Genomic DNA, 22,125 nt, shown 5'->3' on the forward strand with positions numbered 1-22,125 from the left:
GGAAAATGAAAGTCGATGAAGAAAAAAAATCAAAAGGAGGTCGGCGGTGAGAAAAAACCAACCGATGCGGACAGTGGCGTGGCGTGCATTGCGATATATCGATTGATCTACCGTTTATAAACCAATGAAAAAGGATCGAAAAGCAGGGTATGCGCAACGTACACCTCAATAATCGATTCTTTACCATAGCTTCAAATGGGGAAAAGATCGATGTATCGCCATTGGATGCGGAGCCTTTTTGCTCCATCTGCTGCTGCAGGGAATCGCCGAGCTCCCGTTTTTTTCTTCTCTCGGAGACGAAAAGAAATTTGAGGAGATTTATAAAAGGAGGAAAATGAAAATCTTGAAAGTTTCTCGCGGCTACTAGATTATTACAACGGCGAGGGTGGCAGCGACGATGGCACCCAAGTATCGGATTGAATTCTTGCACGGTTTTTTCAACGGCAAATCTGTCCCATTATCACATCCTCGCCAGGACACCGTGTTTGCGACGCCCGCGTTTGCCACGTTTCAAAATAATAGTGTTTTTTCCCACCGGAAAATATCTCTTCGAAAGGCGTTACTTACTATAATCACTTTTAAAGGTTCTCAGAGCCTTTATCGAGGTGGGTATGTCGAAGACAAATAGTCAAATCAGGCATTTTGTCAAATGCTTAGGCAAGTAGTTAAGTATTCTTACTTAGATTGAGATTTTGATTTCCTACCCTATAATTTTATACGAAATAATTCGTTGCTCCTGTAAGAAAGAATTCTCTCTAAATATATGCAGCGTACAATAGTATTTTAAACGATTTTAAAATCCTGAATGCACATGAATCATGACATTTTCAGCACGTCATAAAACATAGAATTTTTAAAATTTTAACATTTAAATGCACTGGAGGCATGCAAGAAGGAAAGAGCAAGGACAGTTCGCAGATTCGCAGCATAATTTTTCCCAAAATATTGGAAATTTGTGAACTCCTCGGCATAAATTTACAGAATTCTGTAGACCGTCAAAATTTGACTACCGGCCTAGGCATTTGATAAAATGCCTGATTTTCCAGTTTTTCCGGCTTTTACTGACGGTACACTGAAAAATAAATCACCACACTTCCAGTAGATTTTGGCGCCAGCCATAAGAGTAGTCGCACTAGCTAGAAGTGTGAAGGCACAAGCCCAGCCAGCGGTAATGCTAACTATGAGAGCATCAGCTGAGGGTGTGGTTGATTCAACTACACTTTCAGCTGACTTAGCCATACCACTGACTTGTGCAACTAATCTGTTATCTGGCGCCAAAATCAACTAGGAGTAGAGTTGGGATTGTGATACTTTTCTTCCGTGTAGATACCCTCTGATACCTACCCTGTTTCTTCAATAAACTATGGAATTGCATTTTTATTTCATACAACAGTTCAGTCTCGATAAAGGTTGAGTCCCTTTATACTGAGAGTTAAGACAATGTGAATCCATTTCTGATTGGTTCCCTTATTTTAAGCCTCCACAATCTCACAAACGGGAATAAAGATTACATTTTCACCAATTGCAAAGATTATAATCTGAAATGGACCAGAGAATTACGGGTCCGGCAAGGAACAAACGGAATGAGAGCAGGAACGGAGAAAGGAATTCGAGAACGGGCCGATCAAAGATTTCGAAAAACTTTCAATTTGTGTAATCTTTTATTCCGTTTGTGACTTCATGAGGGGAGAATGCTACTCTCAGTATAAAGGGACTCTAGATGAAGGTATTTTATGCGCCCCGCTTGACATCGCAGCATAACTTACTTCATCCTGCGCCCCAATCGAAGCGGGGACAAGCGTCCTCTCTCTATATCCCGCCGGTTCCTCCTAAATCTCCTTCATATAAACTCCCCCGTTCCCGATCTTGCATGTTCTCTCACGTTCCAGCTCCGACGCGGCACTGCAAATAGACAGAGGTGCAAGAGGTCTCGAAAGGAGTGAATGGTAGTCCATTCGCCAGGTTTATGTGACAGAGGTGAGCAGGCAGAGAATGAAGAGATGAGGTATGGCAGAGTGATAAAAAGGACTACTTTTAGCCATTCGGAACGATCTTTTCGCACCTGCAGTCAATTGGGCTCTATATTTCAGTCTGAAAACCGAATAACTTATTGAATATCGGGCTGAACTATCTCTTATGGGGCAGAACTATCTCTATCGGGCCGAACTATCTCTTGTGAGATACACGAAACCTTTGTGAGGTTGGTGATAGTAGGTTAAAGTTTGGTATTCGTTTGCAGATTTTTTATCTCCACGAAACACAAAAAGAAAAAAAAATATAACTTATTGAAATTGTCAATAACCGCGGTTCGAAGTTAGCATCAATTTAAATGTATTACGTGCGGGGAACACGAGAGAAAAGTATGATAATTTCAAGTATACCCCTGGCTAATTTTGGAGCTAGCGCCGGGCACATCTGTATAGTCGCACTATAGCCAGAACAATGATTTTGATGCCAACTTCAGCTAGGGCAATAAGAAGAGTTGTTGCTCCTCACGGAAAATGGCCCAAATCAAGATGAACGCATCGGACAAGTCTCAATTACACCCCTCACTTCAAAATCTGTGTAAGAAATATGCGCTTTTTTAAGCTTCTCGCTTCAAAAACGACTTTACAGCACGGGTGATCATTTTGTAAGAGGAGTCGTTCTATCCAACCCTTGCACACTAGGATGCTGCGCAATATTCAACATGGCTGACATCAACCCATCAAGACACACGTGACGAGACGAAATTTTATCAACCGGCGTGTTTATATTTACATTTTACTTGCGTTGATGAAGATCATGGTGTTTCCTTAGGATTTGCGCACGGAAGCGTCGGTCATGTTGAATAATACGTAGCATCCTACTGCACAAGGGTTGCATAGAACGACTCATTTAATGACGAAATATTCACCTATGCGGTATGCCGCAGTAACGTTTATACAGCGGGAAGCGTAAAAAACGCATATTTCTTACGTAGATTGTGAAGTTAGGAGTGTATTTCAGACTTTTCCAACGCGCTCATCGTGATTTTTGGGCCATTTTCGGTAAGGATTAACTCTTTAATTGTTGTAGCTGAGGTTTGCAACATACCCATTCTTCTGGCTGGATGCAGCCACACTACTGCCTACAACTAGCGCAAACAATCATTATTTGCCCAGTATTAAAAGACCGGTGTCGATACGATCGTTTCACGGGTTTTTCGATCGAATCGGCTCACGTTTTTATTTTTCGATCGAATCGGCTCACGTTTTTATTTTTCGATCGAATCGAGACCTTTTTTAATAATTTTTCGATCAAATCGGTGTCGATCGAAACACGTCGATCGATTCATGTCGGACCATTCATGTCGATCGAATCCATACCCTCCGCTTCGTCGAATCCATACCCTACGCTTCGTCGAATCCATACCCTACGCTTCGAAAGGGTTCATTGATGAAATAAACTTCATTTTGCAGTTAGGAACCACAATTTCTGGTTTAGTTTAGGAACAACAGTTTCCTTGGGCACACAAGTATTTTTACAGATGAACCAGAAAATTTAGTTCCGAATAGCCAAATGTAGTCCAAATGATCACGCTGCTACATCGCTGAGCAAGGAGGGAGAATACACGTAAAAGTCGTTTCACTTGCATGCTTCTATTTAGAATTATTTATAAACATATTTAAATGAAAAAAAAGTAAATTAGTTGGGTTTTATTTAATATTTTATCATTTGAAATGACAATAATTCCAATTACAAAACTTCAAAATCATAAGCTGAAAACGCTGATGCCGCAAGTTCGAACAATCGCGTCAAACGCAGTGCGGTCGGTGCGAGGCTAGAGCGCACGGCACGGAACGCATAATGGTGCCTTACAAGACCGCGGGATACTTCATGCATTGCGCGTACAGCACAGTGCGCCTGCATGATACTTCATGCATTGCGCGTATACCGTACGGTGCGCGCTCAAGTCGTTGAAAAATCGTATTTTCAATTTGGAATGCTGCTACGCTCTATCGTCCGGAAAAAGACGAACTTACTTAACTTCCGAGAGGAAATGGACACAATTTTTTACTACAAGTGTGGCAAATTTTCGAGGGAGATATTTTTGGTAACACATTCACACAAAAATGAACTCTGGCAATCTGACCTTACTTCGGCAATTTTTGCAAAATGACCTAGGTACGCCTATGGCTAAATCGAATAATTATGGGAGGGGGGGAGGAGTCCACCGCAGCATCGCGATGGGCTGGTCTGTTGGCGATTTTCCGGACCACTTCGAGGAGTCAGTCCGCCTCTGATCATACACAAAGTAAGCAATTAATTTTTGTATTTCATTAAAATTTCTCCTTTACGTGTTATCTGTTGCCCAAAAGCAACAATTTTTCTCGCTCCAGAATCAAATCTGAGTCAAGTCTCCACGAGCTTGAATGATCCATTTTTTCTCGGGAAACGTTTGTGCACACTGAACACTTAAACACCGAAAACAATTATTTAGATATTATTTTCACTTAAAGCGTCGTTTCTTGTCAACAATTTTTTTTTTTTTTTTTTTTTTTTTTTGTTATACGAACGTTGTTTTGCTATCGCTTTTTAAACTTAAACTTAACGTTAGCAAAATAACGTTTCTTTAACTCAAAAAAACTGACTCTAAGTTGGATATGCGCGGATTTTTCAGAAAAAAAGGGGGAAAAACAAATTTTGTGGACAAGAAACGATGCTTTCAGTCAAAATCTCACGAATTTTTTGTTTTCAATGAGCCCTGTCTTAAAATCCTGAAGGATCTCATATCTTTGACCTTTTCATATTCTCTCCCTTCCTCCCTTCAATTGCCGGACCGAGGACCTCAGCGAAACATTCCTTCACATCGTGTTTCCGTGCACTTCGGAAGTAAAACACAGGTGTAACCTCGAAAAGTTTGAAGTGTTCACCTCGTGCGGTTTGGGTGGTTCGCGAATGAATACTTGTAATAATTTCCAGCGTGTACGTGTACGTCTTCGAAGTCACTTAAAGTTCCTCGGTTTGTTCCCGCCGACGTGAACTTCACATTCCGCGCGCCCAAGTTTCGGAACAAATCAACTTAAGCTGCCGCGATCGTAACTTCTAATTTTCCCGCGAGGTTCCGAGTCTGGCGGCGGAAATAAAACAGACCCTGGAACATGTTCGTAAGTCCGGAATCACTCCCAATCTTGAAATACACGCTTTTAATTTATGGCACTGCTGTACGTGGATTATGCCTTTGGGCTTTTTATGGCCCAAGCTGACCGCCTTTTTCTTCTTTTTTTTGGACCAAACGGCAATTGAGACCGAGAAAAGCGTTCAGTCTTCCAATGGTCCTATTTTCAAAAACTTAAAAATCTTGTTATGAAATCTTTATGTTTATTTGTTAATGCTCCGTGCGTTAATCCTTTGACGTAATGACAAATTTCATTTTTTGCATGAGCCCTAGAAAGCATGGAATCATATGTAAACCAGGGCTCAAGTGAAAATAGAGAGACGTCAGAGGGTGGTAAAAGGAGCGAGTCAATGAGAGAGGTCGGATATGATGTACACTGATATTTGTGTTCTTGTGTTACTTATGGTTAATATAGGAACTAAAACGCAAACGAACACAAAGTTTGTCTTGATTTTGGTACAGTTTGCGGTGAATTTAGCGCCGAAAACCACGGAGAGACTGGGAAAATGCATTCCTCCGATTGCGACGTTGGTATTCACCACTCGTTGTTATCACATTTCTTCAAGAAAACTAGCTGGCATTTTCTCTTGAAATTGTCAACCAAAGGCTAGGTTTATTATGCGTTTTACTTCCCGTATATTAACCGAACTTTCGTCTTGGAATTTCTCTCTGTATGGGAACTTAAAAATCATTCACCTTTTTTACTCCAGAATTCAGAAACATAAAAGCGGATTTTTCTCGGAAAATTTCCAAGTTAAATGCACCTCTTAAAATATAACATTTGACGGAACATCGAAAATTGCACTATTAGTCAAAAATTGTATGCCCGACCGTTCTCCGAGACTCGCTCCTGAGTGCGATGCTGGTGGATCTACGCTAAAACTGCCTCGCGTTGATTTGAATGTCTTACTTGCATGTTGCATTGTTTAAAAGAGGAAAGCTTACAAGCAGGTTATGGAAATCAGGAGGACAAAAATAGCGAAATATCGATGGTGGAGAATTTTCATCGTGCTATAGAATTTGGCGACACTGTTTTGTCTGTAACTCAGGCTCTAACCACACATTCCTCGTTACTTTTGCCAACGAAGGATAATAACCGTAAATCTCAAAACAGCTTGGTGCGAAGTCAGGTTTACGTTTGCACTCTTTCCGCCCATTCTCTTTCTTTATCATCCAATCATCTCCTTTTCTTTCATTCCATATCATATCATATCTAATTATACCAACACGACGCTCCGTTCCTCTCACGAAATTTCATTTGAACCTGATTATCATGTCAATTAGTACACGATATGCAGATATGAATATCTCAATCACAATAAAGATACACCAAAGCCTTATGGAAGATTGACATATCCGCCAAAATGTTAAAATATTTTAGTTGTTCCTGTTCAATTTCTCGCACTCTGTTTCGTGCGAAATATTTTTCGAGAAAAATACGATGGCAAGTCAGTGAAATCAAGTTCTACATGTTTTCTCGAAACTTGACTTTTTCGGGTAAGCTTTCCTGCGTATGACCTGTTAATTTTGTATCATCTATCAACCTTTAGGGGGCAGTTTTTTTTGTCAAGGACACTGCGTTTCGATGCATTTTAAAGTTCCGTAGAAAGGACTGATTATCTGGAGGAAAAAAATTAAAAAATCCTTAGGCCTATGCAAGGACCGGGAATCCTCATTTTACGATCAAAGTTTCATCTAAAGACCTAGGCCTTAGGAAGAGTTTAACTGAAAAAAAGAGTCACAGACAGTGAAAACGTAACCTTAAACGAGAATTTTTATGATTCAAGTAGAAAAAGTGGAAAATGAGAACACTCCTAACAACTACACTTTTTATTGCCATTTTCTACTCACAAAAACAGAAAAATCTATCACAAAAAACCTGTTCCCTCAGATAACTCAGTTGACTTTTGAGGATATGTTTACATATTGAACCAATCGAGATTGATAAAATTTCACCTGTCCGATGTAGGTATCGAATACGATCCACTGGCGCACCCCGAATCGGATCATGGTCAACGGACAGAGACGTTTTCCACAGTGTCGTCTCGTTTCGGGCTGGTGCAACGGCCGGACAGAGTGGTCCAGAGGCCGGAACCTGGTGCAAAATTGATGGTTATTTATGGTCTGGAGCGGGCCCAAATTGCGGCGCGAAATCCGAACTGCGGGAACTGTCGGCCGCGATAGAGTGAAAAAGGCCCTTGGACGGGCGATGGTTCCCGACAACAATCCTCTCCATCCGGGCCTCCCTATAGACCTATTTACATATTTTATGACGCTCAGATTTCACGTGGATACACGCCCCCTCCCCCTCCGCCCACCCCCGATTTCGTTTCGGCCCGCCCGCCTGAAATCGCCGGGCCGACACAAATCAAAATATTTGCAGCGTCATTTCCATTAAACGGCTTTTTGCTCCTTTTGATACGTTTTAAATTGTTTTGCTTGTTCCGCGAGAGGGCCGGCATTTCACGGGCGGCTAATAAAGTTGTTACGGTGGGGATGTGGTCATCTATTCATATTAAAATTAAAAACCGTGGGATTACGGTGCAGGTGTACGAGTCAGAGAATGGACCGAGCATTGAAATTGAAACATCACGAACTACATTCATACATCGTACGTTCGCGCGGGACGCGTAAAAATAGCTGTAATTAACAATTAAGTGGGGTAATTACGTCTATCTTTAAATTAATACTGGACGGTGAAACTACCAAACCACGTATCCTACTTGCGGTTTTTACCAATATCCACTCGTATTTTATTAAAGGAGAACAAATCAGGATCATTCCTTGAAGTTTTTTAAAGAGCTTGATGCAAAAACGGCTTTTTTCGCCCCCCCTCTGGAAGTTCTTCAGACTTTGTCTATTGATTACTCATACTTGAGCGCTTCTTTTCCCAAATTTTCAGACCCCCAAAAAATTTTGGGGGGGGGAGCTAGGGGGGGTGGAAGTCAAAACCTGTGAACCTCGATATCTCTTGAACAAAGAAAGATATCGAGGTCCGGTTTGGACGAAAAATCGTCTAAAATTGTATACTTTAAGATTCTAAAGGTCGAAATCCCGATATCACATTTTTAAGTCAACATATGTGCTTTTTTCCAGTTTTTAGGTCTAGAAAATTTCTTTTAAACGAAAAATTTACAAAGATCTCAATTTTTTATTTGAACCAAAACCAGTTTTTCAAATTGTTCGTCTTTTTCCGCATCCAACGAGTGGTCCATTAAGCTGGGGAACCGAACGGTTCCGGAGTTATGATCGATTGAAGTTTCCGCTCAACGCGCGCCGACCGATTTTCGCGCGCAAAAAAGTCGGATTTGACTGTTATTAGATCAGATTGAATGTTCAAACTGAGCAAAATGCTTTATTAGGGACTCTTGAGGGTCGCTGAGTTCAGAAATTACAGGTACTACCAAATAATTTACGTTTTTAAAATTACAGCACTGCAGCGCTACTTTAGAATCATCCATATGACAATACATCCATATGACAAACTACGCGCGATGATACAGCGCCTTCAACTACTCGGTTATACTGCACGCACATCGCGAAGCTGGAATAGTTGTATCACTGCGTCTGAAACCTTGATGGCGAATCATTCTTTGTTCGGTCTCAAGAAGTACTCCTAAACTGAATCAAAGACGGTTCCTATCAAATTCGATCAACGATAATTATATCTTACATGTTCTAAACCCTCTGCCAAAAAGAACCCTTACTGATATGTTCTGAAACCGAGAAAATCTGTGGATTAAAATATTTTCGGATGATTTTACCGCACACCAAATTGACTAGATTTTGAAATCAGGAACTAATATGTCCACCTCATTTTAGAAACTATGTAGGCGCTATAGTTTCCACATGCAGATTAGTGTTTTTACAAATATGAGTCAAAGCACAAATTCTACGATTCAGCAAAAATAAATAGTTTTTACGAGCTCACTTCTCTTAGAATCTCGGAGGGGTTGAAATAGAATGTAAATGAACAATTCTCACCTGCTGCAGGAGATAACTTTGTGACTACGCCCCATCGCTGCTTCCACTGAAAACAAACAAAACAAAATATTTAGTTTTATATATTAATATTTATATTCTTGTTGGTCTTTGTTAACTGGCCTTTTTAATGTTTTTTTTTCAAGAAAATAGAAAATACCGGAGGAGTCTTAAAAGTAGGTTTTAGTAGGTTCAATTGTGTAAAAAATTGATCTTGTAGCAAAAGTTTCAATAATTATTGATTCAACATAATCAATGCGACTATACATAAAAAGTATTCTGGGCGGAGAATTTATATCATTACTGCATATGATTATTCTTAAAAAAATAATAAAACTCAGTGGATAGAAATACAATAATGAGATGAGTAAGAGGGGAGAAAACCTTTCTCCACGATTCCCGAAAAAAAAAACAGCAAAAAAGGTGATTATGCATCAACCATGTGCCAAAGCCGCGTTAAGGGGACGCTGCAATAACAGTCTTTCTTTCGAGCCACTTTGACCGACTTAATGCTTTTCAGAGTTGGGTAATTACAGGGCATCTTTTTCTTGGGAAGAACATTTTTGAAAGGAACTGACATGAAAGACACAGCGAGGGCAGAGCGACGCACAGTGGATGAGTCAATTCTAGAGGTCGGACACGAAATTTTTGACTGAAACTGTAAATTTTTATGTTTATTTCGTCTTATTTTAAAATTAAAGGAGTGCTTACAGAAGAAAATTTTACGAAGAAACCACTGAAACCACTTTCAGAACCTCAAAATTTTGCATAAACGGAATTATAAGGGTTTAAAGTTTCCAAATTTTGTCCGACCTCTCCTATTGACTAAATCTACTGTGCGCCGTGCTAGGGAAAAACGCCGTGTGAGCATTCGAATGCTGCCAAATTTCTACCGACGAAAATTAATTTCGAAGGAGGGATACGCATTTTTCCCTCTATAATTTTTCGATACTTCAGATTACACTACAAGTAGAATTTTCTGAAAATTTGAAGAAGCATATTCACGAACCCTACGTCTTAGTGGTTCATCTGAGGAGGTTTCGCAACATCTCAAGGTTCATACGGCGTCTTTAAGTAGGGCAGAATAAGGACCTTGACAAGTTTGTCTACACCGCGCTATGCTGCCGTGCTAAGGAAGAACGCCGTATGAAAATTCGAGAGTTGCCGAATTTCTCCGAATAAAACATGTATTTATGAAGAAAGTTATGCGTATTTTGCCTTCAATTGTTCGGACATTTTAGATTAAATTACGAATAAAATTCTCTAAAAAAATTGGGAGAAAAATATTTAGAATTTTCCCGGTAAATTCGTTGTTTTACAACGGAAATATGGCAACGCCTGAAGGCTCATATGGCGTTTTTCCTGAGCACGGCAGTGTCGCGCCGGCCATCGATTGATAATATTGAAAAGATGTGCTCGGTGTTCGCAAAAAAATGCACGGAGCGAGGGGATGATGGCGGAGGCTTTGACCTTTCTTTCAAGATTAATAGGGTGTTTTATTATTAAATCAACATCAATGTATGATGCTGGCATGTTTTCAAGTTCATTTTGTTTTTCACCTCCCCTCGGTCCTCGGTCCCTCGGATAATAAATGCCCCGGCCCCGGCGTAAAAGTTACGGTCCTCCTTGGCGTCTCCTCGAGTCTTCTCCTTGACTTCCGTAGCTCCTGACCCCACCTCTGCCCACCTTTTCACCCTCTCCGGGGTTATTTTCCCTTATTTTCCGTCATCGAAGCTCCATGATAAACAAGTGATAATGCGTTTCCCCCGTTTTCGAGGGGGCTCCTCTCCTTTTATTTGAATTTTAAAACTCATTATTTTATTTATAGGTGCAGCGTTCGACCCTCCTGTTGCGTTAATGACCCAGCACGGGTTTTTTTCCGAACTCGAGTGGAGGTTTTCAAACAGGGGGTGACCTTTTTCAGAATCTGATTTCGGCTTTGAAACATCGAGGAACAGTGGAACGCAAAGCTTTAACGCGCGACTCGCAGACATAGATCATAAGACTTTTTACACATGCTGAACAGCCTTCGTGACAATTCACAGTTCCCCCCATGAAAGATTTAATCCCCCAATTTTAACTGTAGAGTCTCGGGCATTTCTAAATGAGAATCTCACTGATTTTTCATCTGATCTCGACCAAAAATGGGAAGAATTTTGGACGAAAATTGTACATTTTTTTTTGGTGAAAAATTGAATTGTTGGCTTAATGAGGAATCCTTGAAATGAAGTTACGTTCTTTCGTCCAGGAAACGATAAGTTTTGCAAATAGCTTGGAACACTATGCCGAGCTCTCGACAGAATTGCCGAGTTGCCGCAGTCAGGACTAGAAAACTAGGCCTCGAATGGCAAGGTTTTTCGAGGAGCGGATTATGCCAGAATGTTTTAAACGTGCGTTATTCCACTGTTGTCTAGTGCTACTTTTCTCTGATAAAGTTCCATAAAAATTCCTCAATTTCTTGTCTTTCAATTTTGAACAGTCTCCATTTCACCTAATATCGTGTAGAGGCCGCTGAACAAATAAGCACTATAGATTCCAAAAACAAGAGACCATTGTGACCAATTCTAAAAAATCCAATTATTGTCTCGTATACATATATGTTGTACTTAAAAATTTCGAAAAGGCTCCTAAAATCGCAAGCTTGTCTACTTTGCCGGCCCCATTTTACCGCCTCTACCCAGGATGTCTTTCATCCGACCCGAATTACAAGCCGCGCATTGCAAAACATAAAACGGTGCTACGGAGATTGGACATGCAGCAGACTTTTCTGCAGAGCCTGTCAAAGTTTCCGAGACGGAGCATCAAGGGGTGGGGGGGGGAGGGTTGCTGTGCAGGGGGTGACTCTGATAACGGGGTGAGCTCTAGGCAGGCCGCTACGTCTCGTCGGTGAACGGTCGGTTCCGGGTTTTGCGAGTTAGCCGACATGCATGCTCGCTCAGCACGTTAACGTCAACGCAGAGTCTCGTCATTGTGACGTCACGACTAGACCAACCCCGCTGCCGCGGTTACCCTACCACAGGTTGGGATGTTGCCGCACTCCATCAAACGAAAAAAACAGAGACAAGAGACCCTCCACTGGCCTCTTGGCGACAGGTGAAAGCTTTCAGTTTCGGGGATTCAACACTTCCTTACGGGAAATTAACCACTAGTTAAGGCACGAATTTCAGCATTCTGATACATGTTTCTTATCTGTGCCCCATTGAAAGAGCCGCAAATCGCAAGCGCGCAAAGTTTGCCCGCAAAATGTAGCGTATGCAACCCAGCCCACCTTAGAGTTAAAATAGTTGTATGTTGGGTTCGAACCTAACTTCGTAGATTGTACCCCATTTCAAGAGCCGCAAATCGCAAGCGCGCAAAGTTCGCCCGGAAAATGTAGCGTATGCAACCCGGCCCACCTTGGAGTTAAAATAGTTGCATGTTGGGTCCGAACCTAACTTCGTGCATTCTCCCATTGTTGCTCTCGTTTTTCTGAGTTGAAGGAGCGATCTGTTAGTAAGTTACCTTTGATTGGGAGTGATGAATTTCAGCCTGCAGATTTTAATATTTGTGCAGTAGTATAACAAACGATTTAAGAATTTTTACAGAAACAAAAAATAATATTAATGTTGAATCTTCAAGGCAGGAGCTCCTTCATTTTTGTATAATGGACCACTAGACAAGGTACGAATTTCAGCATTCTGATTTATGTTTCTTAACCAAAATTTCACGTAGAACACGACGCAAACAACGAAAATTACCGAAATTAACTCCTTACGAAGATATTTAATGATTCTTGACGCGTGAATTCAAACCACCCGCTCATGAAAACTCAATGCTCTTCGTAATTCACATCGCGCGCTAAACGCTATTATGACAGTTTCTACGATATACAAATCTGGCAACCTCAATCTTGACGCTTTGGCTCAGCTATAGCAAATTGCTAATAGTTTGAACAACACATGGTGGGACATGAACATTGCTCGATTGAGAAGCTTGCTGAAACTGTTGTAGTGCGCGATTTGATTCACGTAGAGCTTTGAGTTCCTTGTGAGCGGGCAATTCAAATTCCTCGTAACCAATGTGAAATAAAAACATTAATACCTTCGTTAGGAGTTGATTTCAGTAATTTTCGTTGTGCGAATCGTGCTCTACGTAAAATTCTGCATGACCAGGAAACATGAATCAGAATGCTTAAATTCGTACCTTGTCTAGTGGTCCATTATAAGGGAGCAACAGCCATCACTCTTTTTCCGGCTGTTGACATACCTACATGGTGGATGATGAGCTTCGGGTGACATCATGAGCCAAACAAGTTTCCCAAAATTCGGCTTGTGTGCAAAACAAAACTGCCAACGTTGTTAAACATCAACCATGTAGGTAAGTCAACAGTTGATTGTTGAAGTCCCGAAGTTAAAGCTTCCGCAATAGCCGAGACAGGAGTGGAGGGTCTCTTGTCTCTGGAAAAAAATCACGATTTTTAAATGCATATCGATGGTGAAGTACGAAAGAACGGATCTCGGATTCTGGCGTGCAATATTTGTCCTATGATTCCATTCCTTCAAAATAATACTGTCAAACAATTTTGCGAAAATGTTTTGAGTAATACTTCTGAAAAAACGAAAAATATTTTTATGCAAAAATCATGATGACCCTCCACGAAAAAGGTAAACCGCGACTAAAATTTTGCGACACGGCAAAGCGGAACACACACTCAAAAAAAAAACTACGGCCCTGTGACCCGGTTGCTCTGGACACTGGTGATCCCGGCGTTAACGCGCTGTGCGCCAGCTAGTACTGGACCCAGCGGCCGGTGTCCCGTGGACCCCGCGCGGCCTTCATGGCCGTAAGACCGGTTAGGAGCCGAGCGTAAGTTACGGGTTTCAGGATCGGAGCCAACCGCTTCCACGGCCGTTGGCAGTGAGGTGAGATTCAGTTTTCGGAAAATGGCGTCACCATCAGATTAAAATTGAGACGGCTACGTGTATATTCGCAGAAAATTATAATATTTTACGTCAATGTTATTCAGTGCGTGAATTTAAAGTTGCCGCCAGCCTTGAACATTTTCGGGAGCGATCGCAGCCACCACTCAGCGTTGTTTATTGAGGTTAGAATCTAGTAAATTGCTTGTCATTGTTGGTCATTGCTCATTACGTGTGTTCGTTTTTCGTTTAATTTTGGAGGTTTTCGATATATTTTCTTGATTCTGTGCGGTGCACGATTGATTCTAAAGTTCTGTGTGATAACGCTTGTCAAATACTTTCGGAAATGCGACGAGAGTGAAGTGAAAATTGTCAGTTTTACCTACACACTGAGCTCATATCCTCTCCTCCTGTAAGTTCGTTTGCAATTCACTTATTTTCCCCCTACTAAGGGAAAGAACTTAAATCCAAGAAAAGCAATCAATTACCTGCCACGCATCTTCCCACAGAGTAAATTACCGCCACACTAAAATACTGATAATGTAGACACAAGAATGTCTATTTACCGATTGCAACTTCATTGTGCCACCTTTGCTTGCTCATAAGATTGGGTTGATTTTTTATTCCATTTCAATCTAATCTCTGGCTTATACTTAAATGTTTTCAATTGAGAGTAGGTAGTATTTCACTCTCCGACATCCAACACCTCCCTTCTCTGTTGCCAAAATAGCTGTCCGCCAGCGGAAGCTATAAGCCAATCTTGCCTGCGTTGATTATCCGATAAGAGCCAGTGCAAACATTGTTGCTGTGAATATCTCTCTGATTCCATATCCCAATTCTAGGGAGCTCAGTGTACTGTAATAGTGGTAAAATTTTGTGTGAATCGCGCTTCAGTTTGCTGAAGGGAAGATCTACAATTTTAACAAGTGTGACAATTTTCGGTGGTATATTTCTTCGCTAATATTTTGTGGAAATTGTATCCGGTAGTTATTGCGGAGAGTTATATCTTGAAGTTTTGTCAACTTTTACTACTGAATTTACACTTTGAAATATTCTCAACCTCATTTTCAAGATTCTGAAGCTTTTCTAGTCGTAAGGAGTAAAAATCTGTAAGTACCTAGACCTACGCCTGTGCTTTTCCTTTGTTAATCATTTGGGTGATTTCCTACTTTGCATTCGTATTTTTTATTGAGGGATGAACCAGGTTTTGTTTTTGACAAATGCTGAATTCTCATTGAGTGAAAGTAATTACATTTATTGAGAACGGGCTGCCAAGTGATAAAAATGATTTTTCAATTTACATTTTTCGCTGCAATGAGTTTTAGCAATTTATCATACCTTGGACAGTCTGTTCTACATTTAAAATAGGTAGCATGAATTTTTGATCTATCTACATTTGTTCCTTCCAGTGCTTCCCCAGTGCTTTATTTATTTCTACGAAGGCTTGCAACATTAAAGTTAGGTTTTTGAAAATTTCTCTTGATATCTCTACACGATGAATAAGCTAACATTCATATGCTGATTTTCTTTCTCAATAAGCATCATCTCTTCTCTAAGATTCATCTCTTTTCTCAAATTGACTTGCTGAACTATCAGCCAAGGAGTTCAAATCTCTCTTGATATCTGAAACATGATCAACAAGCTAACGTTCATATGCTCTTTTTCTTTCTTAGACATTGAATTATCCATCACTTTCCTGAAACTAAATTGTTATGAACTATCAACAAAGAAATATATACCTATTTTAAAAAGAAGGAAAGAAAAAAAATCTTGTTCAGAAATTGACACAAGATAATTCATTCAATGTTTAAAACTTTGCTGGAAAGTTTTTCTTTTCTAAGTATGTACTTTAATGGTGAATTTTCAGCTGTAGTTCCGAAAAAATCCACCACGTCGCGGACAGCGGCGGCGCGCAGAGCTCCGGCCGTCCAGCCCGTAAGTAGCGCCTAGAGCGCAAGCTGCCTATGCCGCTCGAGGCCGCGACTTACGGTTTTCATGTCCGTAGGACTCCGCATCGTCCCCGCACGTAGCAATCCGGCCGTCAGGCGCGTAGGCGAACGGTAGTGCCATATAGCCCATCCAGTCCGTGCTCCAGGTCCGCTGCTTATGGCCTCCACGGCCGGAGCTTTTTTTGAGTGCATGATTCGGTAGTTTCAGCATCAAAATGTATACTTAAAAACTTAAATATAAGTGAATTGGATCACAAATTAGAATAAAAAAACTCATCTTTCTGGCTCATCCATGAAATCAGCAATATGCTTAGCGAAACGAAATACACACATGTAGACTCTAAAAATAAGTCAGTAATCGTTGAACCTAATTGCAAAATGCGGTCCAATTTACTATGACCCAAAACAATCTAACATTGAGACACGACCTGGGGATTGGAAGTTAGGCTAATATTGCAGCAAAAAGGTAAAAAATTAAAAATTCACCTATATACTAGGAGGAAAATTCGTAAATCCGTCTTCTGGAAGGCTCCATCAACACTTTTCTGTAACGTGCACAGCTAACAGAGATGCCTTCCTTCCATTTCCCCGTTATTAACAATTAATCTTCCCATTTAATAAACCATTTTCGCCCCTCGTCCGGCCGCAAACATTCTATCGGCCGACGTGGTCAGCGGCTCAGACAACTTGAGGGAAGCGCGCGGTTTGGGGGCGACTGCCTCCCCCAACCCCCACCCCCAAACTGCTTTATCTTGCTCACCGGGAACGCCATCAAGATTTTGTGGAACCGCTCACCGCGGCACTCGACAGAATCCGATCGGAAGTTGTCTTCTCCTCGAGCCGAGTGTTTCTCTTCCTCCTTCCGCCTATTTTTATCCCCCACCCCCCCCCCCCCACATAGCCCCCAACCCACCCCTCGTCCATCCCCCAAGTTTCATCAACACTCGGGCGCAAATCACATTATACGTTGTCCTCGACACCCTCTCGGCTACCTTCCTTCCCTCAGGACCGAAGAGAGAGGTAACACGCCGCCCTTTGGAAATGTTTCAGTAGCACGGCGCGGCGTGGCGTGCTTTGCGATATATCGATTTATCTGTCATTTAAAGCTACGGAAAAGGATCGATGGACAGGGTGTTCGAAACGAATACCTTAATGATCGATTCTTTACCACAGTTTCAAATGGAGGAATGTCGTTGATCGATCAGGAGCGAGGCGTGATTTGCGATATATCGATTGATCCGTCATTTGAACCTACGGAAAAGGATCGATGGACAGGGTGTTCGAAACGAACACCTTAATAATCGATTCTTTACCACAGTTTCAAATGGAGGAAAATCGATGATCGATCTGGGGCGAGGCGTGCTTTGCGATATATCGATTGATCTGCCATTTAAACCCATGAAAAAGGATCGATAAACAGGGTTTTCACACCAAATGCTTAATAATCGATTCTTTACCACAGTTTCAAATGGAGGAATGTCGATGATCGATCTGGGGCGAGGCGTGCTTTGCGATATATCGATTGATCCGTCATTTGAACCTACGGAAAAGGATCTATAGACAGGGGTGTTCGTGAAGAGCACCTTAATAATCGATTCTTTACCACAGTTTCAAATGGAGGAAAGTCTATGATCGATCTGGGGCGAGGCGTGCTTTGCGATATATCGATTGTTATGCCATTTAAACCTACGGAAAAGAATCTATAGACAGGGTGTTCGCAACGAACACCTTAATAATCGATTCTTTACTACAGCTTCAAATGGATCGATAATCGATCAGTGGCGTGGTGTGCTTTGCGACACATCGATTGATCTGCCATTTAAACCCATGAAAAAGGATCGACAAACAGGGTATTCGCACCAAATTCTTAATAATCGATTCATTACTACAGCTTCAAATGGGGAAACGTCGATAATCGATCACTCACGCCTCGCCACTGAAATGCTTTCTCCAGCTCGCGCGCTTCCGAAAGTTTTCTTTTCAACTTTTGACGCCGCTGAGACTTGCGGACGGATTAGTACTCATAACAGCTAAACGATGTAATTTTATTCCGGCTTATGCGGATGAGAATTGGAGATGAGTTTGTATTTTTTAACGCGGGCGAAGCGGGGAACTTGGAATTGGGAATCCTGAGACCTGAAACCCCGATAACTTTTCATATTTCATCGTTCCTCGCGCGGAGGGACGTGACTCCATTCCGAGGTTGCATTTCTGGCTCGAACAATTTAATTTTTTGCAAGAGTGTATCAGTGCAATTTTTATCTAAAATATGCCTAATTTTTGCATGAGATCAGAAAGAAAATTAGTAGAATTTTCAGATGGAAAAGCCTAAGATTTTTCATTTGTAAGAACGAAATTTGTGAAGGAAAATTTGGCAACGTCGAAGTTTAGTTACGTTCTTTCGCGAGAGGAGCGACGATTTATCGTCACTGAGGTCGTCTCTTTCATTTCCTTCCTCCACTCCATCTTTCACTTGTTATTCTCGATTTTCCTCGCCATTATCCTCGTGTTTTTCCCTCTCTCTTCACGCATATCCTCTCATACGCTGTTAAATATTTTGGAGTTATATGAGAATATTTATTGGTGTTTTTTTGTGCTCGTTACTTGATAACCTGAAAAACAGGACTACGCCTTGGTAATGCGCACTAAAAGAAATTTCCCTTGAGACATTATTTTGACTTAAAGCGTCGATTCTTGTCAACAAAATTTGGCTTTTTTTTTCGTTAAATGTGTGTGGATTTGACTTCAGTCAGTTTATTTACGTTTGTTTTACGTTTCTTTCGACCTAAACTCCACGATAGCAAAACAACGTTTCTTTCACTCAAAAAAACTGACTTAAGTTAAAGTCGCACAGATTTAATTTAACTAAGAAAAAAAAACCCTTTTTTTCTTAAAAGTTATTTGAGGTCTTTAATCCATTTGAAGATTCTGTGACCTTAAAAGAGCATCGGGTTAGGGGTTTAGTGCACAGGCTTGCTCCAGGCTTTCAAATGTTTGAGTCTGTTTCTACAGATCCACTCGTCAGTTCCGTGAAAATTTGTCGCCACCGCCGGGATTTGAACCCGCGGGGGACGAACCAAATTTTGTCGATAAGAAACGACGCTTCAAGTTAAAATAATATCTCAAGAAAATTTGTTTCGTGCGTAAAAGAGGAAGATCAAAAAAAGAAAACAAATTCTTCCAATCAAGAAGAGTTCAGATATCATCCCAAAGTTTTTTGATCTGTATTCCCGAGGTACTTCACCCCAACCCGAATGATTACCGAACGTAATGAAGTGCAACTCGAAGATGTTCGAGTAAGGAAAACTAACTTCTGATGCGGAGGGAGGCCGTCACCTCCAACCTTGACGTCCATTAAGCCTGATCCATTATTGAGGATGACGAGCTTTTTTTTTAGGGCCGTATTTTTCTCAATCCACGTCACCGCGACATCGGCGACCACCCTCCCCCTCCCCAAGACGTTAATGACTTTGAATGTGTCAAAAAATGCCTACGCCTGGGGGCCCAGCGACAGCTAGGGAATTTCACGTGTTCAGCGTTATTTTCCCGGAGCATTGTTGCCGGATCAACACTTTTCCCTATTCGGACCCGTGTAAAATATCCTCATAACTGCACGATCTGGGAACCTTGCTCCGAAGCGAAACAGAAAAGAGGGAGCGGAAAAGTTGGGTTCCGGGGGAACTTGAAGGGGCAAAGAAAGTCATGTTGAGGGTGCGGTTTGGGCAGGCACAATGGGATGAAGTGTTGGAGACTTCATGAAGAGCTGCGTGCTCTCGAGAGGGTGGGGAGACAAAGTAGGGGATGGAGTGAAGGATTGCCTAGGAAAAAACTTGATAATTGGGTTAATCATCCAGTCTAGAGGCGGTATTTATGTAAATCGCTAGTTTCGTCTTTTAATCAACGATATTCGAGGGGCTTGGAGGGCAAGGCTCATAAGTGCAGTTTTTGCTATATCGAGAAATACCTGTTTGAAGTTTCGAAATTACATGGATCCTTATGACGGAAAGCAAGTTCAAACTGACTTTTTGTGCTTAAAAATTGGAATTCGGGAGCAAATTTTTCACAGAATATGCATTGAGACTACTTCAACTAGAAATCGTTAATATCTCAATTTTTTCAAAAACTACACTTATGCGCCTTATCCGCCAAGCCCCTTATTTAGATAAGTCCCCAGCAAAAATGGTACTCTTTGAGCATTAATGAGCTTATACGCTGTGCGATTAGAATACAGAGTAGTTTTACTTTAATCGTCGATTTATCGGAGCAAAATAAACTTTCAGGGGGCTTTTCTGAAGTGCACGAAAAAAGATTACGTTGGTGATTCCCGAATTCCTGATTACGATACGGTCCTTAGTGAATCCAGCAGCTAGTACATACTACACTGGAAAAAAAAAAAACACATTGGATCTAGAGTCCAGACTCTTAAAAACATCGACAAGAAAAAATACTCTTGATTCAATCAGATTTAAGCTTAAATCAAAAGGAAATCCGCTCAAATTAAGAGGCTTGGTTCTTGATTTAAGCTTAAATCTGACTGAATCAAGAGTATTTTTTCTTGTCGATGTTTTTAAGAGTCTGGACTCTACATCCAATGTGTATTTTTCCAGTGAAGGGTGGAAATACATTTTTTCCAGTGTGGTGTTTCTGAATTAAGCCAGAAATTCTAGTTTTTCATTGCACAAGAGATCCAATTGAGCGATCAACTATCTAATCTTCATCTTGGGTGCTGAAGAACCTGCATACTACAGCGACAGCACCTTGATTTTTGAAACCCTTGACTTGGGAGCCGTGCAGAAACTAATGGTAAAATTAGATCATCGAGCGTCAAGGTAATCAATCTTCGCCACGCGACACCTTCGGCTCGATCTTTTTAAGTGCGCACGACGACTTCCTTTAAAAAAAAGGCGGAAATGAGCAGGGGCAGGGGATGAAAAATTCGACTGGTTCTTTTTTATATTACTCGGCATGGAAAGAGGGGATGTTGTTACCACGAACAATAGGAGCCCTGATTAATTAGAGTTGCGAACTAATGATTGCGACACTTCCCCGGCGGAAGGCTCTCCTATTTCCTTCTCGTCGCGACACTTCGAACCTACAAATAGGTACCTTCCGAGGTCGACTTGCAGCTTCTTTGAAATGCTATTTTCGGTATTCGTCCGATTTCCTCTCAGATGCGATAGCGCTAAGATGACTCGATTATATTTTGTGGCAGAACGACATGCGATTTATAGCATCGATTAGTTTCATTTTTTTCAGCTTTTCGTCATTTTTCTCGAATTTTGAGATCGCAATTCTGTTTTCAAGGGACTAAAGAATTCACAGACCAATTTTCACAAACAAATTCAACGAAATAAAGGCGTAGTTTTTTTAGAGGAAAAATATCGCATTCGATACTGAAATTGAAACTGCACTCCAATGCGATCTTTTTCCTCTAGAAGAGCCACGCCTTTATTACGTTGAATTTGTTTGTTAAAATTGGTAAGTGAATTCTTTCGTCCCTTGACAACAGAATTGCGATCTCAAAATTCGAGAAAAATGACGAGTAGCTGAAGTAATAGAACCAATCGATGCGATATACCTCATGGTGTTCTGACACAAAATATGGCGTCCATCGAATCACCTTAAGCTAGGTGAGATTTCTCTCGTGATAGTGAATTGCCAACGATTAGTCTTCTATGATGACGATGCGTCTTTCTTTGGCGAAGCAATATGGGACAGGAAATATGCAACGGCGAGGAGCGAGTTGCGTGGTTATGCAGTTGTGTACGGATATTACCCGGATATGAGGGATTTTTGTTCCGATTTCATGGACTAAGGTCGTCCTAAAGCGCGCGGCACAAAGTAGAGATCAAAACCAGCTGTCTCATTCCGCCTTCAATGTTGATGATACCTCAAGCATACCCTCAAAGCACAGATAGTGGTATCAAAGAGCCGTGTGAGTGAGTTTGAAATTCTAATCCTGTTGTCATCTGTTTATTTTTCTCACCTCATTACGCAGTTTTTCTTACGATTAGTCATCGAGTAAAATGCGACAGAAATTCTGCAGCGACGCAGAGTAATTAGCATGGTTTAACATTTTTCCAATTCGTATACTCGCATGTCTGGAACGATTATTCCGTTTTCATAGAAAAAGGCCGTCCTAAAGCGCGGCACGAAG

The 22,125-nt window shown here is 41.2% G+C and overlaps 1 protein-coding gene across 11 annotated transcripts in view; it reads right to left on the reverse strand.

Annotated features, from left to right (window-relative positions):
* The window catches only part of LOC140224856 (uncharacterized), a 514,095-nt gene that overhangs the window by 390,796 nt on the left and 101,174 nt on the right, over positions 1–22,125 (reverse strand). For all 11 annotated transcript variants that reach the window (XM_072301692.1, XM_072301700.1, XM_072301690.1 and 8 more), the window contains one exon: positions 9,125–9,170. In XM_072301692.1, the coding sequence (XP_072157793.1) occupies positions 9,125–9,170 (46 nt within the window). The remainder of the gene's footprint in view (positions 1–9,124; positions 9,171–22,125) is intronic.

This window comes from Bemisia tabaci, chromosome 6, assembly GCF_918797505.1.
Source record: "Bemisia tabaci chromosome 6, PGI_BMITA_v3".
Taxonomy (NCBI): Eukaryota; Metazoa; Arthropoda; class Insecta; order Hemiptera; family Aleyrodidae; genus Bemisia; species Bemisia tabaci.